This window comes from Littorina saxatilis, linkage group LG5, assembly GCF_037325665.1.
Source record: "Littorina saxatilis isolate snail1 linkage group LG5, US_GU_Lsax_2.0, whole genome shotgun sequence".
Classification (NCBI taxonomy): domain Eukaryota; kingdom Metazoa; phylum Mollusca; class Gastropoda; order Littorinimorpha; family Littorinidae; genus Littorina; species Littorina saxatilis.
Genome location: NC_090249.1, coordinates 28,576,486 through 28,595,354, shown reverse-complemented (window position 1 = coordinate 28,595,354; position 18,869 = coordinate 28,576,486). Strand labels below are relative to the sequence as shown.

At 41.1% G+C, this 18,869-nt stretch overlaps 2 protein-coding genes across 4 annotated transcripts in view; both read left to right on the top strand.

Annotated features, from left to right (window-relative positions):
- LOC138966786 (pre-mRNA-splicing factor 38A-like) overlaps positions 1-18,869 on the top strand; it is a 325,120-nt gene that overhangs the window by 196,898 nt on the left and 109,353 nt on the right. The gene's annotated exons all lie outside the window — the stretch shown is intronic.
- LOC138966788 (uncharacterized) overlaps positions 1-18,869 on the top strand; it is a 100,992-nt gene that overhangs the window by 80,707 nt on the left and 1,416 nt on the right. For all 3 annotated transcript variants that reach the window (XM_070339127.1, XM_070339124.1, XM_070339125.1), the window contains exons 2-3: positions 17,283-17,678; positions 18,252-18,389. In XM_070339127.1, coding sequence (XP_070195228.1) covers positions 17,456-17,678; positions 18,252-18,389 — 361 coding nt within the window. In that variant the 5' untranslated portion in view covers positions 17,283-17,455. The remainder of the gene's footprint in view (positions 1-17,282; positions 17,679-18,251; positions 18,390-18,869) is intronic.

Sequence of the window (18,869 nt, the reverse complement as noted above, 5' to 3'; positions counted from 1 at the left end):
AAACAAAGTCGCGTAAGGCGAAAATACAACATTTAGTCAAGTAGCTGTCGAACTCACAGAATGAAACTGAACGCAATGCCATTTTTCAGCAAGACCGTATACTCGTAGCATCGTCAGTCCACGGCAAAGGCAGTGAAATTGACAAGAAGAGCGGGGTAGTAGTTGCGCTAAGAAGGATAGCACGCTTTTCTGTACCTCTCTTTGTTTTAACTTTCTGAGCGTGTTTTTAATCCAAACATATCATATCTATATGTTTTTGGAATCAGGAACCGACAAGGAATAAGGTGAAAGTGTTTTTACATTGATTTGGACAATTTAATTTTGATAATAATTTTTATATATTTAATTTTCAGAGCTTTTTTTTAATCCAAATATAACATATTTATATGTTTTTGGAATCAGAAAGTGATGGAGAATAAGATGAACGTAAATGTGGATCGTTTTATAAATTTTTATTTATTTTTTTTAAATTTTCAGATTTTTAATGACCAAAGTCATTAATTAATTTTTAAGCCACCAAGCTGAAATGCAATACCGAAGTCCGGGCTTTGTCAAAGATTACTTGACCAAAATTTCAACCAATTTGGTTGAAAAATGAGGGCGTGACAGTGCCGCCTCAACTTTCACGAAAAGCCGGATATGACGTCATAAAAGACATTTATCAAAAAAATGGAAAAAAAGTCTGGGGATTTCCTACCCAGGAACTCTCATGTCAAATTTCATAAAGATCGGTCCAGTAGTTTAGTCTGAATCGCTCTACACACACACACACAGACACACACACACACGCACACACGCACGCACGCACATACACCACGACCCTCGTCTCGATTCCCCCTCTACGTTAAAACATTTTAGTCAAAACTTGACTAAATGTAAAAAACAGAGACAGAAATGGGGGAGGGGAGCATATGGGGAGGTGGAGAGAGGCATTACAAAAACTTTCCTGTTGACGAAAGCAAAATGACGCGAAATGAACCCAATGATGGTTTTTTTCAAAGTAATGTAGTAAGCTTACAAAAGTGTTCTTTTTTGGTTTGTTTTATGTGTTTTCCTTTTAACAGCCAACTGTCGCCCAATTAGGGACTGCTCTACATTATGCAAATGAATATGAATAGTTAATGGTTGAAAAGTGTGAAAAAGAGAGAGAAACAAAGAGAGAAACAGACTGGTAGAGAGAAGATGGAGAGAGGGAGGGAGGGATTCAAAGAACTGTTGCCGAAAGCAAGGCATCTCGAGATAATGGCCTATAACCTGTTCAGGTAAGTATGTTAAAAGCAATTAACCGCTGAACTCATCCTCTCTAAAGAGTACACTTCACACCAATCGCTGAAGTTTTCAAGGGGTCATAGAGTACACACATTGGACAATAGAGAGGCCGTAAAAGGGTCGCGTTGCCATTGGTCAACCTGACCACGTGATCAGCCTCGGCACAAAGCTACGTCCGTGGTCATGGAAACCCTTTCTAGTTCAGTCCTGGCTCGGAACAGTTTTTTGTGGGTTTTTTTTCCGAACGATGTAGGCGTCTCCCAGGAATTGTTTTGGTTGGCGTGCGGAGCGGAGAGTTACAAATTACTTTAAAAGAAAACACTTTGGTTACTTCTCAGAGTGTTATGTATGGTCCGACTGAGGTGCCAGTAGCGGACGTTTTAAATGGAAACAAATTGAAACAACTTTTACAGCCCGGACTTCGGTATTGCATTTCAGCTTTGTGGCTTAAAAATTAATTAATGACTTTGGTCATTAAAAATCTGAAAATTGTAAAAAAAATAGGCCTATTTTTTTTATAAAACGATTCAAATTTACGTTCATCTGATTCTTCATCATTTTCTGATTAAAAAAACATATAAATATGTTATATTTGGATTAAAAACAAGCTCTGAAAATTAAAATTACAAAAATTATGATCAAAATTAAATTTTCGAAATCAATTTAAAAACACTTTCATCTTATTCCTTGTCGGTTCCTGATTCAAAAAACATATAGATATGATATGTTTGGATTAAAAACACGCTCAGAAAGTTAAAACGAAGAGAGGTACAGAAAAGCGTGCTATCCTTCTCAGCGCAACTACTACCCCGCTCTTCTTGTCAATTTCAGTGCCTTTGCCATGAGCGGTGGACTGACGATGCTACGAGTATACGGTCTTGCTGAAAAATTGCATAGCGTTCAGTTTCATTCTGTGAGTTCGACAGCTTGACTAAATGTTGTATTTTCGCCTTACGCGACTTGTTTAAAATCAAGAGTCAAACTGACACAAAGATTTTCACCTTCCATTTCTCTGTAATGGAGGCACGCAGAGGCACGACGTAGAGAGAGCGTCAGATAACCGCGACGTAGGTTTGGGGAGTCGGGTCGGGCACTAAGAGTACAGTTTATTTTTACAGAACTGTACATTAATTATCGCAACAGGTTTAAACAGTTCGCTTTACATTTGATTCTGTCTCTCTCTGTCTGTGTCTGTCTGTGTCTGTCTGTCTGTCTGTCTGTCTGTCTGTCTGTCTGTCTGTCTGTCTGTCTGTTCTATCTGTCTGTCTGTCTGTCTGTCTCTCTCTCTCTGTCTGTCTGTCTCTCTCTCTCTCTCTCTCTCTCTCTCTCTCTCTTCATCTCTCTCTCACTCTCTATCTCTCTTTTTTTTGTCGTTGGAATTTGAATTTAAACATATCTTTGAACATAAAACATAATTGTCAGAACGATTTCGAGTGAACAGACTTCGGCGTGTACGAACACAGATAACCCTGTGGGCTGCTGTCACATTTTAGGTTTCTATACAATGAGAAAATAACAAAGTGTTGTTGACTTTTCATGCAAGGAGGTCGATCCTTGCAATTTTGCATATTATGTTTGTTCTCGTATGTTAGCTTAAGACGGGAAAGTCAGACGCAAGCGAAGGGAAATTACCAGATCACGCTCACAAGTGTGTACTAAAAGTCACATCAAATCCAATCTTCGGCCACTGTGAGGCCACTAAATGAGAAACAGATGACAGGCACTCCGCCACTTCTGCTGAAGGACATAGCAGGTACTTGGCTACACTTCACTGCGCCACATGAGTGATTCCATTTTCCGTTCGGCAATCAGTCTGTCTCACGCACAAATTGTCAAGGGTAATTTTAAACTGAGTCTAATTTTGTCAGACACTGGGCAAGTTTTAATACCGGACCTTCAACATTGACGATTGGGGTCTAAAAAACACATTCCTTCCTTATAAACGATTCAGAGAAAATACCCCCCCCCCCCCACTCTATACCCCCACCCCCTTGCATTTTGAAATCTCCTAACATTATCTGAAATTGAAGCTGGCGTTAGAAAGCATGACTGAAACCCCACTGCTGTTAATCTCCTTCTCGATAAAAGAAGATATACACGTATTGTACGGCCGTTTTCTCAAGGCTGTCCAAATGAAGTGCTATCTGAATTTAACTCTTAAAAAAAAAAAAAGACTAATACGGGTTTGTTTTTTTTGTTTTTTTAATAAGCCACGCCCCGGACTGCGCGCGCAACACATGCAGACGACGCATATATGTGTAGTAAGTTTGTCGGAACTTTGGCGGAGTAATTTGATAGAGTTTTTAGATTGTGTCAACGACTGTAGACGTGATGTAACTTACAGATAAATTATATCTGAGCTTAAAAAAGTGTTTATTTTCAATAAAAATCGGTTCGGGTAGCGATGTGATGTTAATCTAGCAAATCAACAGGGCTACTTCCTAATGGACCGAAGTTCTGTGGGACTGAAGAATCATCAACCGATGTGAACTGCTATTTGTTTAGGTGGTTCAGTCTTTCCCCATCGGCAGCCCTGTAAGCTTACATTTACTGAAACAATCCTGTTTCATTTTTCTCTTTGAGTAAGAATATTTGTCCGCAGCTTACGGACTAACCCGTTCGATAGTATTACTTGGGTATAAACTTCCTTCCCAGATTGTCTCTGTCTCATCGCAAAATTACACAAACATTTTTCAATTTACAATATTTTACTTTGTCATTTTTTTCCCTGTTCGACGACTCTTCCGACTATGTGAGTGTGTATGCGTATGTTGAATCCGATTACGCTTGTCCGCTAAACTGAAACGTGATCGAAATGACATTCGATCGATATTGACACTAACTAGTTTTAAAAAAAAATGTATTCACACGCATACGCACACGTGCACTTTTGCAGTCCCATGCACTGACCGCTGGTTCTACCTTGTGCGCTTGTCCGGAGTTTTTCTTTGTTTCTTTTTTAATTTGAGGTAATCGATAATAGCGTGGCATGAAATACAATTTTGCGAAAACCCGGTGAAAACATATCGCTCCAATGAATGCTGTCCATCATGTGCGAGGTCGGGAAAAGTGTTACACGTATCGCATGAAAACAAAGAGTGTACAGATAAAACTGAAAAGGAATTAAAGCGGAGAAGTCGGCAACTCAGTCAAACCACCTCTAATAAAGTGACAAATAGTACTAAACTATCGACTACTAAGATTCATTTGATTTTGTAACCAAGAATTTAGTTTTTGTTTTTGACGGCGCCATCAATTTAAAAGAAATGCATCTTTTCTGGTTCACATTTAAATTTAAAAAAAAATTAAAAAACCTACCTTTCTTGTTTTTTGATTCACATTTAGATAGTCAGCATTATATCATTTACATTTAACGTATACTGCATCCCGGTATCAGCATGCTTATTATACAATAAAATAAAAACAGCGCTAGCATACCATGAACATAATTAATTTCCTTGTAAATCTGTTTTGCTTCTTTCTTTATTTATTTATTTGTGTGGGGTGTTTTTTTGCGTCTTTATTTTGGGGAGAGTGTTTTATTGTTCCTCAAAAGCACTTTGGTCAATATCCCTTTAACTTTGAACTACCGTTCAGTTTGAGGACAGAATGCAATTCTTTTATTTTTGGACAACAACACTGTTGGGGTTGATGTACAAAATTGATGGTTGACTGATCAAAAGATCAAAATATTGTGTGCGATATCTGTTCCTTTAAACCTTTCGTTTAACCAGCAGGTGACATATGGCATGGCACGGCCCCCGTTTGACCACCCAGGCTCTCCCTCGCCCACTTTGTCCCCGCAAGTTTTTTTGCTACCTTTTCTATATGCACTGTCAATAACATTTTTTGAGGCGAATTTGTCGTTTGCTTGCAAAAAAAAAGATAGTTAATTATCAGATCAGCTTTGTAAAGGAGATACTAAAAACCGCACATAATTATTCAAAAAAAGTCTGATGCGTGGCGACAACTGCCGCTCCGACTGAAGGGCTATTTACTGAAAAGGAAGGGGGGGGGGGGGGGGGGGTCCTGGGGAGAGGTGGAGGGGTGGTGGGCAAAATGAGACAGAGCCGATACGATTACGATGTGGAGGGGGGGGGGGGGCAGCAAATGTTCGCATGCACATGGTGGTCAGTAACTTTAGTAACACAAATCGACGTTTGATTTTAATCCCACACAGATGTGTTAATTTTTCTTTTGTTATTTTCTTTTTTCTGTCAAAATGTATAAATGAAAAACGTGACAGGCTGGATAAAATTTATCTGAGTGAAACGTTATTTCTTTCAGGGTCCGCATTGGTTTCTAAAAAAACAATAGTGTTTAATTTTAACTTGATTTCATTTACATGAATTCAAATCAGAAACGAAGAAAATATCATAACCCCGCAATATAACAGTGTCACAGAATCGTGAAACAATTCCGTGAAAACATTCTCTCAATGCTGACAATGTCTTGGTGCGTGGTTCTCACATGTGGTGTCCAGTTGTCCATCTTAGCTAATTTAAATTCCGCGTGTGATGTTTTAAGTGGGCCTATTGGGACGAAGCTGAGTAGATTCGGGATGCGAAAATCAGCAGATTATACGATTTTATGATCCGCGGCAGAGACTATCAAGTGCTCTTGCGTATACAAGAACCAGTCGGTCGGATCGAGTCCAGGTGTGATTTTCGCGTTCTACTTACAGTCGTTTTATCTCAGCTGATAACTCCTTGCCAAATGGTGGCAAAAACGCTCAATGGAAAGTGACATCGCATGCGTTGGGAAGACCGTGGGAAAATATTGAGACCTCAGAATAGGGTCCTACGATTGACCAAAGCAAACATAATACGACAACACATCATAGTGTGTGTGTGTTTCTGCACGCGGTCTGTTTCTCATAAGACCCGCAATAAGCACACCCTGGTCGTAAGGGAAAATAGCCTAACATGGACAACTGCCTGATATGGACCACCTCCTGTTCTGACAAACTAACGGTGCTATAGGTCTCAAAACAATTTCATTCTTTGGATAACTTGCATATATATGCGATATAAACATTTGTAACCACACAATAAGCTAAGCTTATATTAAATGTGGTTATAAATATGTACATCTAGATAGGAATTATTATTTCACGTTATGTCAAGGTCAGAGAATCGCTTATCCCCTTGTTATAAATGTAAGACAGACAAGATACAATTTTTACCAAAAAAAGAGGAAAAGATACAGCAAAAGAATCAGAGGATGTGACAGAGGACGGGAAGAGAGTTAATTTTATTTTTCAGCAAGCAAGGGGGGGGGGGGGGGGGGGGGGTCAGAGAGACGATTACTGTTACAGACTTGCCAATTCAATGTTCCTGCAGCAGCAATAATTTCATCCAAAATGTTGTCCAAACTAATTAAGCTTAGATTACTCATAATTTATGAATACAAAGAAAAACCTTCAAGAAAGATTCACTCAAACTTGATTAAATCCCCAGATGAAGCATCCGTCGCGTCGCACATATGGAAACATGCGTTCTTTGATATTACTGTTGCGATCGGTTTTGACGCTGCCGCCACCTCGCCGCAACTATCGTGCTGCCATCGCGTCGCGATATGGAAACACAGCTTAAGACTATGCATATAATACTGCTGGTTTTCTCTTCATTCTTCTCAAAATGTCGGTCTCTGTCTGTCTGTCCCTGTTTGTGTGTCTCTCTATCTCTATCTCGCACTAATTCTGTCGGTCGGTCCGTCTCTCTGTCTGTCTCTGTATTTCTAGCTCTGTCTCTCTTTTTGTCTTTTTCTTACTCTCTCAGTTTATTAAAACAAAACAAAAACAAGAAGGGCAAAGCCCATACGACTCACATGCTTGACCTTGACCTTTACATGACCTTTACATGACCTTGACCTTCAGGGTCAAGTAACTAAACCTAGCAATGACATCATACACTAAGAACTGCTTTACACATTTTTCCTACCAAAATACATGTGACCTTGACCCAAGGTCAAGGTCATCCAAGGTCATGCAACACAAAGCTGTTAATTCAAGACATAGGAAGTACAATGGTGCTTATTGGCCCTTTCTACCATGAGATATGGTCACTTTTAGTGGTTCACTACCTTATTTTGGTCACATTTCATAAGGGTCAAAGTGACCTTGACCTTGATCATATGTGACCAAATGTGTCTCATGATGAAAGCATAACATGTGCCCCACATAATTTTTAAGTTTGAAACAGTTATCTTCCATAGTTCAGGGTCAAGGTCACTTCAAAATATGTATACAATCCAACTTTGAAGAGCTCCTGTGACCTTGACCTTGAAGCAAGGTAAACCAAACTGGTATCAAAAGATGGGGCTTACTTTGCCCTATATATCATATATAGGTGAGGTATTCAATCTCAAAAACTTCAGAGAAAATGGGAAAAATGTGAAAAATAGCTGTTTTTTAGACAACATTTATGGCCCCTGCGACCTTGACCTTGAAGCAAGGTCAAGATGCTATGTATGTTTTTTGGGGCCTTGTCATCATACACCATCTTGCCAAATTTGGTACTGATAGACTGAATAGTGTCCAAGAAATATCCAACGTTAAAGTTTTCCGGACGGCCGGCCGGCCGGCCGGCCGGACGGACGGACGGACGGACGACTCGGGTGAGTACATAGACTCACTTTTGCTTCGCATGTGAGTCAACAAGTCGCGTAAGGCGAAAATACAACATTTAGTCAAGTAGCTGTCGAACTCACAGAATGAAACTGAACGCAATGCAACGCAGCAAGACCGTATACTCGTAGCATCGCCAGCCACCGCTCACGGCAAAGGCAGTGAAATTGACAAGAAGAGCGGGGTAGTAGTTGCGCTGAGAAGGATAGCACGCTTTTCTGTACCTCTATTCGTTTTAACTTTGTGAGCGTGTTTTTAATCCAAACATATCATATCTATACGTTTTTGGAATCAAGAACCGATAAGGAATAAGATGAAAGTGTTTTTAAATTGATTTGGACAATTTAATTTTGATACTAATTTTTATATTTTTAATTTTCAGAGCTTGTTTTTAATCCAAATATAACATATTGATATGTTTTTGGAATCAGCAAATAATGGAGAATAAGATGAACGTAAATGTGGATCGTTTTATAATTTGTTTTTTTTGTTTTTTTACATTTTTCTGATTTTTAATGACCAAAGTCATTAATTAATTTTTAATTTAATTAAGCCACCAAGCTGAAATGTAATACCGAAGTCCGGGCTTTGTCGAACATTACTTGACCAAAATGTCAACCAATTTGGTTGAAAAATGAGGGCGTGACAGTGCCGCCTCAACTTTCACGAAAAACCGGATATGACGTCATCAAAGACATTTATCAAAAAAATGAAAAAAACGTTCGGGGATATCATACCCAGGAACTCTCCTGTCAAATTTCACAAAGATCGGTACAGTAGTTTAGTCTGAATCACTCTACACACACACACAGACACACAGACACACAGACACACACACACACACACACACATTCCTGCCTGTCTGCCTGTTCTTCTCTCTCTCTTAGGTTACTTTCACGGATTATGCAAAAAAGATATGCACGGCTGCTTCACACTTTACTTGTTTTCTCTCTATTCTCAACCTTTGATGTCTGTCTGCGTGTCTGTGTGTCTGTCTGTCTGTTTGTTTGTTTGTCTGTCTGTCTCTCTCTCTCTCTCTCTCTCCCCTCCTCTCTCTCCCCATCTCTCTCTCGCCATCTCTCTCTCTTTTTCGCTGTCTTCATCTCTCTCTCTCTCTCTCTCTCTCTCCTTCTCTCTCTCCCCATCTCTCTCTCGCCATCTCTCTCTCTTTTTCGCTCTCTTCATCTCTCTTTCTCTCTCTCTTTCTCTCTCTCTCTCTCTCTCTCTCTCTCTCTCTCTCTCTCTCTCTCTCTCTCTCTCTCTTACAGTCAGCATAATGTATTACAAATGATGGTTTATTCCTGGCAAATTTCGACCAAATGATTATCGAAGATGGTTATGCAAATAAGATGCAACAACGGAAAACAGACGAAATTAAACAGAGACCCCAAGCCCGTGACAGACAGACAGACAGACAGACAGACAGACAGACAGACAGACAGACAGACACAGAGACTGAGACAGAGACAGACAGACTAGACAAGCCGACAAACAAAAAAACAACATGAAAAGACACATGTAGGTGACGATGCTGATCCCAATACCGATGCCGATGCCGATGTCGATGATGATGATGATGATGATGATGATGATGATGATGATGATGATGATGATGATGATGATATATCTCTTTATTTCCCTCTCTTGGAGAGTTTGCTGCGTGATAGCCTCTAACCCTATTCATTGTATAACAACGTTAAATCATCATCGTCATCTCTCTCTCCCGTTCTCTCTCTCGCCCCCCCTCTCTCTCTCTCTCTCTCTCTCTCTCTCTCTCTCTCTCTCTCTCTCTCTCTCTCTCTCTCTCTCTCTCTCTCTTACACACTTTCTCTTTCCTACTCTCTCTCTGTTTTGTTCTCCTTTCTCTGTCAGATTTGTTTTAAACAAACACGTAGGAAAGAAATCTGCAGAGCTGTTGCAATTGTGTCTTTTATCTCTATCTCTTTCTATGATTTTTTTTTCCGGTTTTTGACTGTGTGCCTATCTGTCTGTCTTCCTCTCTCTCGCAGGTTACTGTCTGTCCGTATGTCTGTCCGTCTGTTTGTCCGTCTCTCTCACTCTGTCTCTGTCTTTCTCTCTTATTTAATTACCCCAACTCTCACTCTCTCTCTCTCTCTCTCTACAATTACAATTTTTGTATTAAACATGCCCCTCTCCTCTTTATTGGTATAATGTACACAAACCCTTTTCGAATGAAGGGACTTACAAACCAACCACTACATGTATTTAGATGTGTGATGATCTTGGCAATGTCTTGCTTGTTTGATTGATTTTCTTTAAAATGTAATGTATGGATTAGAGCATGATGTTGAGAAAGTGCAAGCTGCACTATACCACTTAATTCACATCAATCAACTCGCAATTTACCTCAATGTAATGCATTTTGTGTACATATGTATAATGTGTTTTCACTTTAGTTATCTGTTAAAATGTAGAATTTTAGTTATCTATTTTCTAATTTTTATCTTGTATTTTTTATTTCATTTTTTTAGTTAGTCCCTCTTTAGGGCGAGGGCTGGATGTAAAAAAGCAGACCACTGCTTAATCTACTACCCTCGTTAAATAAAGAATTGTCATTGTCATTGTCTCTCTCTCTCTCTCTTCTCTCTCTCTCTCTCTCTCTCTCTCTCTCTCTCTCTCTATCTCTCTCTCTCTCTCTCTCTCTCTCTATCTGTCCCTCCGGCAGCACACATTTTTCGCTCCAGCAATTTTCTTGAACAAGTGAAGAAAATGCCTGTCGTTGGACTATCAACTGCTGTGGAAGCTACCTTGACAGGCCTGCCAGCTGACCACTATGTCAAGTACTGGAAAGTCACCGGAGAATGAGAAGGAGCCACAGTCACACTTCAACTGCTCAGCACAGAGAACCAACAGGCCGCCATTTGCCGAGCTAGTCAACGCAACGTAAACAAAACCCCTTCGCAGCTCAGACGTGACAGACAATGATCCCAACAATTTAACAGCAAAGAGGTATGCGTTTCTTCTGTTGATACAGCTGATCGATCATCTGCGAAATCATGCCAGCACAACATCAGGCATAATTCACACAAACACGTACGACAAAGTTCCCGACGTTAGGCACAAACAGAAAATGAGACTACACGCCGGCGAACGCATTGACAGCGAGGCAAGCTGTGTTGTGAACATTGAAGCACGTGAATCACGGAGCCACATTCCATCCAAGCTGACGGAACCTGCCTTGCAGCAATCCGTTGACTCCACATGCGTGGCCACTGACAGTGACAAGGACAGATATTTTACGTCAGAGAGTGATACAGAGGAACCAGTGGAAAAGCAGTTGACTAAAGCTGAAAAGGATGCTTTGGAAAGGGAGTACAGTCTAGGGGAAGTAAAAGCACTTGCTTTAGAAATTACTACGAACCCCAGAACACGAAAGAAAGTGATTAGAATGGTGTACAATGCTTCATCCAAACAGCTGCTTGCAAAATCAGATGACTTCATGTTCACCTACGATTGTACCAAAGCTGAAACATTGTACTGGACGTTATTCAGGGACAAAGCAGACATGAGTTATGATGAATCAGAACGACTGGCATTTATTGAGGAGCCTGCGGATGTGCGACGAACACTGTACCTTATTGAGATAAATCATATCGCCAAGGATTTGCATGCACTGGTTACACTTCTCAGAGCCTACCTTCAGACTTGAACTTTGATCGCTGTTGTATCACATTTACGTATCATTACATGCTGCTTCTCTTGCAAAACTCGTAAAGCACTACTACTATATTTTGCAGCTGATACTGGTAAAACGTTAATACTCTATGATTGTATTAAAACATTATTGTACATAATGCACTGGAAACATTTTCAAACATAATGTGGTTAACTTCTATTTCACCTCAATGAGCGAGGGCGGGATGAAAAAAAAAGTAGTTTAGCATTTCCTATTCTGTTACAGTGTTAAGATAAAGATCAATTCAATTCAATTTAATTCAATTCAATTCAATACAATCATCTCTCCCTCATTCTCGTTCTCATAAATAGGACTCAAACCATACCGGCACGGTGGCCTAGTGGTAAGGCGTCCGCCCCGTGATCGGGAGGTCGTGGGTTCTAAACCCGGCCGGGTCATACCTAAGACTTTAAAATTGGCAATCTAGTGGCTGCTCCGCCTGGCGTCTGGCATTATGGGGTTAGTGCTAGGACTGGTTGGTCCGGTGTCAGAATAATGTGACTGGGTAAGACATGAAGCCTGTGCTGCGACTTCTGTCTTGTGTGTGGCGCACGTTATATGTCAAAGCAGCACCGCCCTGATATGGCCCTTCGTGGTCGGCTGGGCGTGAAGCAAACAAACAAACAAACAAGCACAGCGCAGAGCGATAGCTCTGCGGTTTTTGGACGTCCCCATTTCACTGCTGTACAGCAAACATCGTCCCCAAATACCTGTGTCTGTGTGTCACCGACTTAGTTGCTCTGCAGAGTGTGTGTGTGTGTGTGTGTAATACTGCCTTGCTGCAGAGTTTGTGTTATACCGCTTTGCTCTGCTGAGTGTGTTTGTGTTAATTACGGTCTGTCTGTCTGTATATTCTTTTGTCTGTCCGTCTGTCACTCAAGGGTAAGGGGGTGTCCTTAACCTCTCCTTTGTTGTCTCGGTCTGTCTCTGTCTATCTGTCTATGTCGCTCTTTCTGACTCTCTCCCTCTCAGCGGAGATCAAAGCCAATGAAAAACACACATCTCTGAAGCAGTTTTAGCTTGTGCCTCCAAATGACTGCTGTACAACAACCAGACCCCATCTGACTGCTGTTTGGGAAACAGTCCCCAATTCACTGCTGTACACCATTTACGTATCATTACATGCTGTTTCTCTTTCGAAACTTGTAAAGCACTACTTCTATTTTGCAGCTGATACTGGTAAAATGTTAATACACTATGATTGTATTGAAACATTATTGTACATAAAGCACTGGAACATTTTCAAACATAATGTGGTTAACTTCTATTTCAACTCAATGGGCGAGGGCGGGATGGAAAAAAACCATTTTAGCATTTCTTGTTCTGTTACAGTGTTAAGAGAAAGATAAATTCAATTCAATTTAATTCAATTCAATTTAATACAACTCTCTCTCCCTCATTCTCATTCTCATAAATCAGACTCAAACCATCCGTTGTCAGGGTCGTGAATGCTAGCTACTGACTGGATTGGAAATACTCTTATGTCGCCTAGCGCCATATGTAACTGATGAAACCATTCATAGCACAGCGCAGAGCTATCGGTTTTTGGACGTCCCCATTTCACTGCTGTACAGCAAACATCGTCCCCAAATAACTGTGTCTGTGTGTCACCGACTTAGTTGCTCTGCAGATTCTGTGTGTGTAATACTGCCTTGCTCTGCTGAGTTTGTGTGTTATACCGCTTTGCTCTGCTGAGTGTGTGTGTTTGTGTTAATTACGGTCTGTCTGTATATTCTTTTGTCTGTCCGTCTGTCACTCAAGGGTAAACCGGCACGATTAGCTTAGTGGTAAGGCGTCCGCCCCGTGATCGGGAGGTCGTGGGTTTGAACCTCGGCCGGTGTCACGATTTCATCTTTCGCCTGTGTACATATTTCCCCCTCGATATTTACTCGAGACCGAAATGTTGTTTCCTGGTAAAATTAAGAAGAGAAATTATTTATGGACGAAAAGCATGTCAGTTTCTTGCATGTGAAAAAAATTGGTTGTGAAATTAAATAGATTTCACTCCCAAAATCGAATTCTTCGAAAACGTGTACCGAGTGGTTACGTCCCTTGAGTAAGAAGGGAAACATTTTAGGATGAATCAAATTTCTAAGTTAAATAAAATAATTGGTTGGACAAATTTGGCCCCATGAATGTAAGGTACACAAGGTCGCTCATCAGTACTATCGAAGGGTGTTTTTTTTTGTTCAGTGTAGAGTTTATACTAGATCAACGAGGCCGAAAATCGAAATATCAACACGGCGAAAGATGAAAACGTCACACCGGGTCATACCTAAGACTTTAAAATTGAAAATCTAGTGGCTGATCCACATCCCATTTTGGTGCAATCCCATTTTGCCGCCGTCCCATTTTTTTCCCCATCCCATTTTCGCGACATTTCACAAGCCAAGCGTCATTTTATAAAATTTATAATTTTGGATGATTAATGAGATGAGGATGATTATAATGATGATGCTATGGATTTCCAATTTGGATTGAGACTACGTGACAGGGCATTTTACTAACATGTCATAACAATAGCGCGACATCCCATTTTGACACCATATCCCATTTGGCCGCCATGCCGTTTCACCGTATTCCATTTATCCCCCATCCCATTGTCGCGACATTTCGCAAGCCAAGCGTCATTTTACTACCGTGTCATAACAATAGCACGTCATCCCATTTTGACACCATCCCATTTGGCCGCCATCACATTTTTTATTCATTCTTCTTGCCAAGCCTCACTATACTACTATACTGCGTTATTCAACTAGGAAGACATTCCGTTTACGCCAAATTCCATTTTTGCCACAATCCAAAATGTCGCGAAATAGAGATGGCGGCAAAATGGGATGACGGCAAAACGGCATGGCGATAAAATGGAATGTGGCGCTAGTGGTTTGACACGGTGGTAAAATGACACATGGCCTATGAAATGTCGCAAAAATGGGATGGGGGCAAAATGGGATAACGGCGAAACGGGATTGCGCCAAAATGGGAAGTGGAGCTAATGGTACATGACATGGTGGTAAAATGACACTTGGCCTGTAAAATGTCGCAAAAATGGGATGGGGGCGAAATGGGCTAACGGCCAAACGGGATTGCGCCAAAATGGGATGTGGGGCTATTGGTACATGATATGGTGGTAAAATGACACTAGGCCTGAGAAATGTCGCCAAAATGGGATGGGGGCGAATTGGGATAACGGCGAAACAGGACTAATAGATCCCTTGACTTGGGGTAGTGCGACTCTGTCACTGCTAGCTTTCCACTCGGAGGAAGCGACCGGAATTTCCCAACGATGGGACATCCTAGTAATTAATTTTTTTTTTTAATTCCTAAAATTAACAGAGTCGCGCTACCCCAAAAGTCAAGGAATTTCGTGTTTGTCCCTTGACTTTGGAGATGACAAGAAAATATCGGGCGCAAAAACGTGATTTGTAAAATTTTTCACAACATATGTCGCCTAGCGCCATGTATGTGATGAAACCATTCATATAGCTCTGCGGGAGCTCTGCACTTTTGGACGTCCCCATTTCACTGCTGTACAGCAAACATCGTCCCCAAATACCTGTTTGTTTCTAAAAAATCACGCTGGAGGTTGCATTTTATGTAATAACCTCCTGAAATGAGTTTTGACACTTTAGAATGGCATGTAAAATGACACATGGCCTATGAAATGTCGCAAAAATGGGATGGGGGCAAAATGGGATAACGGCCAAACGGGATTGCGCCAAAATGGGACGTGGAGCTAATGGTACATGACATGGTGGTAAAATGACACTTGGCCTGTAAAATGTCGCAAAAATGGGATGGGGGCGAAATGGGCTAACGGCCAAACGGGATTGCGCCAAAATGGGACGTGGAGCTAATGGTACATGACATGGTGGTAAAATGACACTTGGCCTGTAAAATGTCGCAAAAATGGGATGGGGGCGAAATGGGTTAACGGCGAAACGGGATTGCGCCAAAATGGGATGTGGAGCTAATGGTACATGATATGGTGGTAAAATGACACTTGGCCTGAGAAATGTCGCCAAAATGGTATGGGGGCGAATTGGGATAACGGCGAAACAGGACTAATAGATCCCTTGACTTGGGGTAGTGCGACTCTGTCACTGCTAGCTTTCCACTCGGAGGAAGCGACCGGAATTTCCCAACGATGGGGCATCCTAGTAATGAATTTTTTTTTTTTTTTAATTCTTAAAATTAACAGAGTCGCGCTACCCCAAAAGTCAAGGAATTTCGTGTTTGTCCCTTGACTTTGGAGATGACAAGAAAATATCGGGCGCAAAAACGTGATTTGTAAAATTTTTCACAACATATGTCGCCTAGCGCCATGTATGTGATGAAACCATTCATATAGCTCTGCGGGAGCTCTGCACTTTTGGACGTCCCCATTTCACTGCTGTACAGCAAACATCGTCCCCAAATACCTGTTTGTTTCTAAAAAATCACGCTGGAGGTTGCATTTTATGTAATAACCTCCTGAAATGAGTTTTGACACTTTAGAATGGCATTAAAATGACACATAACCTATGAAATGTCGCAAAAATGGGATGGGGGCAAAATGGGATAACGGCCAAACGGGATTGCGTCAAAATGGGACGTGGAGCTAATGGTACATGACATGGTGGTAAAATGACACTTGGCCTGTAAAATGTCGCAAAAATGGGATGGGGGCGAAATGGGCTAACGGCCAAACGGGATTGCGCCAAAATGGGATGTGGAGCTAATGGTACATGATATGGTGGTAAAATGACACTTGGCCTGAGAAATGTCGCCAAAATGGGATGGGGGCGAATTGGGATAACGGCGAAACAGGACTAATAGATCCCTTGACTTGGGGTAGTGCGACTCTGTCACTGCTAGCTTTCCACTCGGAGGAAGCGACCGGAATTTCCCAACGATGGGACATCCTAGTAATGATTTTTTTGTTTTGTTTTAATTCTTAAAATTAACAGAGTCGCGCTACCCCAAAAGTCAAGGAATTTCGTGTTTGTCCCTTGACTTTGGAGATGACAAGAAAATATCGGGCGCAAAAACGTGATTTGTAAAATTTTTCACAACATATGTCGCCTAGCGCCATGTATGTGATGAAACCATTCATATAGCTCTGCGGGAGCTCTGCACTTTTGGACGTCCCCATTTCACTGCTGTACAGCAAACATCGTCCCCAAATACCTGTTTGTTTCTAAAAAATCACGCTGGAGGTTGCATTTTATGTAATAACCTCCTGAAATGAGTTTTGACACTTTAGAATGGCATTTAACGCTCATTGAAGTTTTAACAAACTTTCTAACACCTAAAACATTCATAGCACCGATAACGTAATTCTAGCTCTGCACTTTGTGTACACATACGTCCCCATTTCACTGCTGTACAGCAAACATCGTCCCCAAATGTCTGTTTTTCTAAAAATCACGCTGGAGGTTGCATTTTATGTAATAACCTCCTGAAATGAGTTTTCACACTTTAAAATGGCATTTAACGCTCATTGAAGTTTTAAGAAACTTTCTAACACTTAAAACAAAAGAGACCCCAAATGCCTGTGTTTTGAGCAAGATGGCATTTTGATACACAGCCGACCCCAAATGACTGTAAAACCACCTATGTGTGTGTGTGTGTGTGTGTGTGTGGTGTGTGTGTGCGTGTGTGTGTGTGTGTGTATCAAACTAACCGAGTTGTTCTTTACCGTATAAGGTCCACAGCTCTAAGATCCACAGCTGTAAGATCCACGTAGCAACAACAACAACAACAACGCCAGGAGAGGGAGATCCACAGCGGTAATGTCCACAGCTGTATGATCCTCAGCTGTAAGGTCCACGTAGCAGCAACAACAACAACGCCAGGAGAGGGAGATCCACAGCTTCAAGATGGTTCTGGACAACCTAACGCAGGCGGGGAAAGTTGGACTAGCGTGCTTTGTTGCGGGAACCTGTTTCTTCCTCATTGGATTCTCTGTCTCTTATTGGGTCGTCCTTAACATTGATGAGCACGATATCCGCATGGGTCTGTGGGAATTATGTGTATCCTCCATCTGTTTTAAAACCACCAGTTCTTCGCACTTCAACGATCTACCGGTATTTGGCGATACAAGTAAGCTGCTTCGTAGAGTCTTAAAAGGGTTTGAAGTACTTAGTAGTAGTAGCAGTTAGTGGTGGTAGAGGTGATGGTGGTATTATTAGTAGTGGTAGTTGTAGTAGTAGATAGTAATTTACGTCTCACGGCCTTTATTTATGCCCTTTTCTTGATTTGCATTTTCTGCGTAGTAGAGAAGTACGTACAGCGAGAATTTTAGTTTGAGCCAGCGGTGGAGTGTTTTTCTTGAACTCGATGACCCATCTTAAAACTAATTAATGCCAGAGGTTGCACGAAATTTTTGTCCAGAAAGTGTTTCGAGTTCTCAGCATTTGGTTTTGTACTTTGATCACCATTTAATCATTGTTAGTTTTAAATGTTATTGACATATTTTTCCTTGCAAAAAATAATCATTTTCAAAGTTATTTATTAACATTTGACATCATTGTGAACACTGAAGAATAGTTTTCTCGGAATGTTTTGGGGCCCCAGTGCCGTCACATGGAAATACTCATCTCCTGAACCATAGACCTATATAGGTCCCTGCCTGAACTAACTCAGTTTTCTTGTATGTGTGTGTGTCTTTTGTAGGCTGGTACAAAGGAACACAGGCTCTGGCATGTTTGGCCCTCATTGCACTCATGGCTGATTTCATCCTCCGCATCCTCTTCCTCTATGGCAAACAAAAACTATTCCTCCTCATCTCCGTCATTCTAGACTGTGCAACAGGTAAAGTCAATGCTTCTTCGTGTTTGGATTGTTGAGGTTTATATTGTTAAACAACTGTTGGACATGTGCAGTATAGGTACGTACCTAAATTGTGCCTTACGTTTTGACAGTATTCATGTGTGATGTAGCTCAGTGGGAATAGACGATATTCAAAAACAACTCTGCTTGATTGTTGGAGTTGTAAAAGGGTGAATACACCTGCTTTTATCGAGACAAACTTTCCCACGTGACAGTCACTAGCAAGGGGAGTTACCACGTGTGGTAAAGTTTGCCTCCATAAAAGCAAGAGTATTCACTCTTTCAGTCACAACTCATACACACCCGACAGAGTTATTACCGGAGTTCGTCTATTACCAAGCAGACATTTAGGATGAGCGCCGCTTGTTCATTTCAAGGTGTGTTGTCCTCTCAGGAGATTGGTTGTGCATAACTCTCAAGGGATTGGTTGTGCTTAACTCTCACTTACTCTTGTTGCACATT